The sequence below is a fragment of the Bison bison genome, unplaced genomic scaffold (assembly GCF_000754665.1).
Source record: "Bison bison bison isolate TAMUID 2011002044 unplaced genomic scaffold, Bison_UMD1.0 scf7180017864491, whole genome shotgun sequence".
Classification (NCBI taxonomy): domain Eukaryota; kingdom Metazoa; phylum Chordata; class Mammalia; order Artiodactyla; family Bovidae; genus Bison; species Bison bison.
In genome coordinates, this window is record NW_011495050.1 from 21,887,817 (window position 1) to 21,892,885 (window position 5,069).

Here is a 5,069-nt window from a genome sequence, read left to right on the forward strand (position 1 = left end):
ATTTGGAAAACTCAGCAGTGGCCACAGGACTGGAAAAGGTCAGTTTTCATTTCAATCCCAAAGAAAGGCAATGCCAAAGACTGCTCAAACGACCGCACAATTGCACTCATCTCACATGCTAGTAAAGTAATGCTCAAAATTCTCCAAGCCAGGCTTCAGCAGTATGTGAATTGTGAACTTCCAGATGTTCAAGCTGGTTTTAGAAAGGACAGAGGAATCAGAGATCGAATTTCCAACATCCACTGGATAGTCAAAAAAAGCAAGAGAGTTCCAGGAAAACATCTATTTCTGCTTTATTGACTATGCCAAAGCCTTTGACTGTGTGGATCACAATAAAGTGTGGAAAATTCTGAAAGAGATGGGAATACCAGACCACCTGACCTGCCTCTTGAGAAATCTGTATGCAGGTCAGGAAGCAACAGTTAGAATTGGACATGGAACAACCATTGGTTCCAAATAGGAAAAGGAGTATGTCAAGGCTGTATATTGTCACCCTGCTTATTTAACTTATGTGCAGAGTACATCATGAGAAACGCTGGACTGGAAGAAACACAAGCTGGAATCAGATCGCTGGGAGAAAAATCAATAACCTCAGATATGCAGATGATACCACCCTTATGGCAGAAAGTGAAGAAGAACTAAAGAGCCTCTTGATGAAAGTGAAAGAGGAGAGTGAAGAAGTTGGCTTAAAGCTCGACATTCAGAAAACTAAGATCATGGCATCCGGTCCCATCACTTCATGGCAAATAGATGGGGAAACAGTGGAAACAGTGGCTGACTTTATTTTTCTGGGCTACAAAATCACTGCAGATGGTGAATGCAGCCATGAAAGTAAAAGATCCTTACTCCTTGGAAGGAAAGTTATGACCAACCTAGACAGCATATTAAAAAGCAGAGACGTTACTTTGTTAACAAAGGTCTGTCTAGTCAAGGCTATGGTTTTTCCAGTGGTCATGTATGATGTGAGAGTTGGACTATAAAGAGGGCTGAGCACAGAATTGATGCTTTTGAACTATGGTGTTGGAGAAGACTCTTGAGAGTCCCTTGGACTGCAAGAAGATGCAGACAGTCCATCAAAAGGGAAATCGGTCCTGGGTGTTCATTGGAAGGACTGATGTTAAAGCTGAAACTCCAGTATTGTGGCCACCTGATGCGAAGAGCTGACTCATTTGAAAAAACCCTGATGTTGGGAAAGATTGAAGGCAGGAGGAGAATGGGACAACAGAGGATGAGCCAGTTACACGGCATCACCGACTCAATGGACGTGAGTTTGGGGAAACTCCGGGAGTTGGTGATGGACAGGGAGACCTGGCGTGCTGCAGTTCATGATGTTGCAAAGAGTCGGACATGACTGAGCAACTGAACTGAACTGAATGAACATATTTGTCTTGTGATCTTGAATACTAGTGCTTTTAAATCTTTATAGTGCGGTTATGGAGATGCATGTTGCTATTTTCCTCCCCTGAATATCTGTTTTCCTTTTCCTTGATCATATTCATTTAAGTATACTGCATAGCTTGAATATCATGGTGATGGAAAACCTTTCATTATGTATTCCTGGATAGTTCCCAAAAGAAGCATTAGATCAGTGGAAAACATTTGGGTTTTAGAGTTCTGAGGTCAGTAATGAGATTACACCCAATCCAGAAAGGGAAGGGAAGAGACCAAAGACTGTGATGGGTAAATAATAGGAAAATATAGCTCAGTGGCTTAAATTTGGGCTATATGAGTAAAGCTAGGGCTTTTCACTTTCATGCATTGGAGAAGGAAATGGCAGCCCACTCCAGTGTTCTTGCCTGGAGAATCCCAGGGACAGGGGAGCCTGGTGGGCTGCCATCTATGGGGTTGTACAGAGTTGGACACGACTGAAGTGACTTAGCATAGCATTAGCAGGGCAAGCTAACATGTAACCAGGTGTCTTTTGCCCCCCTTTTTTTGGGTGAGAAGTGGTATAAAAAATAGTCCTTGAGTATCTAAAGGAGTTATGGTGTACTCTTTTATTCTTCAGTTGGAACAAAAGAAAAATTAACTACAGAAAGAGAAAAGGGCAATGTTTAAATGGTGTTTGGGGGTGTGTGGATTTTAACCATAGAACTAATTCCCTTCCCTGTTTACATTACAGTGGAGGGGGACGCAGACCTTAAAATAGGTAACGAATAAGGTATTTCTTTCTTTTTGACTGCTCTGGGTCTTCATTGCTTTGCGAGGTCTTTTCCTAGTTGTAGCAAGTGGGGCTACTCTTTTGGGGCATGTGGGTTTCTCGTGCGGTGGTTTCTCTTGTGGAGCACAGGCTCTAGGGTACACAGCCTTCAGTAGTTGCTGCATGCATGCTCAGTAGTTGTGGTGCCTGAGCTTAGTTGCCCTGTGGCATTTGGGATCTTCTTGGACCAGGGATCAAACCTGGGTCCCCTGCATTGACAGGTAGATTCTTAACCATGGGACCATCCCAGGGAAGTTCCAATAATATGATATTATAGGAGGTAATACATGATATGGAGAAAATTCAGCAGAGAAGGATAGCAAGTGCTGGGCGGGGAGTGGCAAAATAGAGACTGGATTGTAAGAGACTTGTTTGAGGACCTAGAAAGGACACTACTCCCTCTACCTGAATGTGTGACTGAGGCTTCAGGAAGGTGCCATCTTGACAATGGCACCTTCTAGAGATGGCACCTTCTAGCTTTACTCATATAGCCCAGATTTAAGCCACTGTAATTTACCAGTTCCTTACCGTAAGTCCTACTGGTACCTCAAACTTAACAACCTTGAACTAAATTCATCTTATTTTCTCCCAAACTTGTACTCTGCTCCTCATTCCCCTGCTCCAGGAAGCTGGTTCTGCTGACTGAATCGGGTCTAGGTTCTTCTCCACCCCTACTATGTTCCAGAGTAATACAGTCGCTTCCTATGCCACTCTCGCCTCTCTTCTTTCTGTCCTCCACTCTGCCACCAGAGTGGTCCTTCTAAAATGCTCTGCATTGCTGAGAGGATAAACTTCAGACTCTTAACATGCATCCAAAACTCTCCATGGCTTGGCTTCTTCCCCTTGTCAAGAATTTTCTTTGCCCTTTCCTGGAACGAGTCAGTTTTCAGCTATAACAAGTTATTTACAGTTTCTGTAATGTGCCCTACTGTTTCAATTCTCCTGCTCTTGCACATTTTGTTTTGAGTTTAGAATCATCTGCTGTCTTTAAAGATGTCACTCGTCCTTCAAATTCCACCTCATCTATCAGAGTGTTTAAGACTCTGTGCTTCCATTTCAAAGGGCACGGGTTTGATCTCTGGTTTCAGAAATAAGATCCCCCATGCTGAGCGGGTGAAGCCAAAAGATAAATACATAAAAGCATATCACAGTCTTTGTATAGTTAGCTCTGCCTGCTCTTCTTCTATAGCGTTAGTTGATCTCTTTTTGTGTTAGTGCCATTCCTCTACTATAGCACTTATACCAGCTAGCAGTAACTGCGTCTTTCCATCTTTGTTTTCCCAGTACCTAGGCCAGTAATTTGGAGAAGGAAATGGCAACCCACTCCAGTATTCTTGCCTGGAGAATCCCAGGGACAGAGGAGCCTGGTGGGCTGCCATCTATGGGGTTGCAGAGAGTCGGACATGACTGAAGCGACTTAGCAGCAGCAGCAGCACCCCAGTAATTGGCACATTGAAAGAAAGTGAAAGTCAAAGTCACTCAGTCGTGTCTGACTCTTTGTGAACCCATGGACTAAACAGTCCATGGAATTCTCCAGGCCAGAATACTGGAGTAGGTAGCCTTTCCCTTCTCCAGGGGATCTTCCCAGCCCAGAGATTGAACCCAGATCTCCCACATTGATCTCCCACATTGCAGGCGGATTATTTACCAGCTGAGCCAGGAGGGAAGCTCAAGAATACTGGAGTGGGTAGCCTATCCCTTCTCCAGTGGATCTTCCCAACCCAGGAATTGAACAGGGGTCTCCTGCATTGCAGACGGATTCTTTACCAACTGAGCTGTGAGGGAAGCCCTCATTTGGCACATGCTGCTGCTGCTGCTGCTAAGTCGCTTTAGTTGTGTCTGACTCTGTGTGACCCCATAGACGGCAGCCCAATAGGCTCCTCTGTCCCTGGGATTCTCCAGGCAAGAACACTGGAGTGGGTTGCCATTTCCTTCTCCAATGCATGAAAGTGAAGAGTGAAAGTGAAGTCGCTCAGTCATGTCTGACTCAGCGACCCCATGGACTGTAGCCTACCAGGCTCCTCTGTCCATGGGATTTTCCAGGCAAGAGTACTGGAGTGGGGTGCCATTGCCTTCTCCTCATTTGGCACATAGTCAAAGCTTAATAATTGTTAGTGAGTCTGATTTTTTGATATATGGCATTTAGAATATCTAAGGGGCATCCAGGTGGAGAAGTTCTGTCCATCTGGAGAGTGGTAGCAGTGGCTGTAACTGACTTTAAAGTAATGCTTTTAACTCCTAATCCGAATTACGTAAGCACAGAATGGTAAAGTAAGAAAAATGTTGTGTAGGATGCCCCATTTAGGGAATAAACAGAGGAAAAGAAGACAGAAAAGAGAGAGAGAGAGATTAGGAAGAAACTGCCAAGAGCAGAGGATGGAGCCTGGCACATAAAATATCCCTTTTTAGATGTCTTGGAAAAAAAAAAAAAAAAAAGCATAATCTAGTTTACAGATGCTGTAACCAAGTTAGTCATATCTTTCAGATCTTATCCTGTGTATAGCTGTACTTCTAAAGGATGGCATTCGGTTTGTAACCTGCTTTTCACACTTCATCTCCGGAAACATCTTTAAGTGAACGTTCTCCTACATTATTTTTAATAGCATCCCACAGTAGGACCTATTTGATTTCCCAGACAGCGCTAGCGGTAAAGAATCCGCCTGCCAGTGCAGGAGACATGAGATGCCAGTTCGATCCCTGGGTGGGGAATCCCCATGGACAGAGGAGCCCGGCGGGCTAGTCAGTCCGTAGGGTCGCAAAGAGTCGGGCACAACTAAAGCAACCTAGCACGCATGGCGCCTAGGACCTGTATAGGACCTTTCTATACAGTGTTGCCCGAAGTTAAAACGGAGATGGGGGTGGTGGGGGT

General features: G+C 44.5%; 1 protein-coding gene across 1 annotated transcript in view; it reads left to right on the top strand.

Annotated features, from left to right (window-relative positions):
- Positions 1-4,992: 4,992 nt before the first annotated feature.
- FBXO43 (F-box protein 43) overlaps positions 4,993-5,069 on the top strand; it is a 13,288-nt gene continuing 13,211 nt past the window's right edge. The window contains exon 1 of the mRNA XM_010863557.1: positions 4,993-5,067. Within this exon, the coding sequence (XP_010861859.1) occupies positions 4,993-5,067 (75 nt within the window). The remainder of the gene's footprint in view (positions 5,068-5,069) is intronic.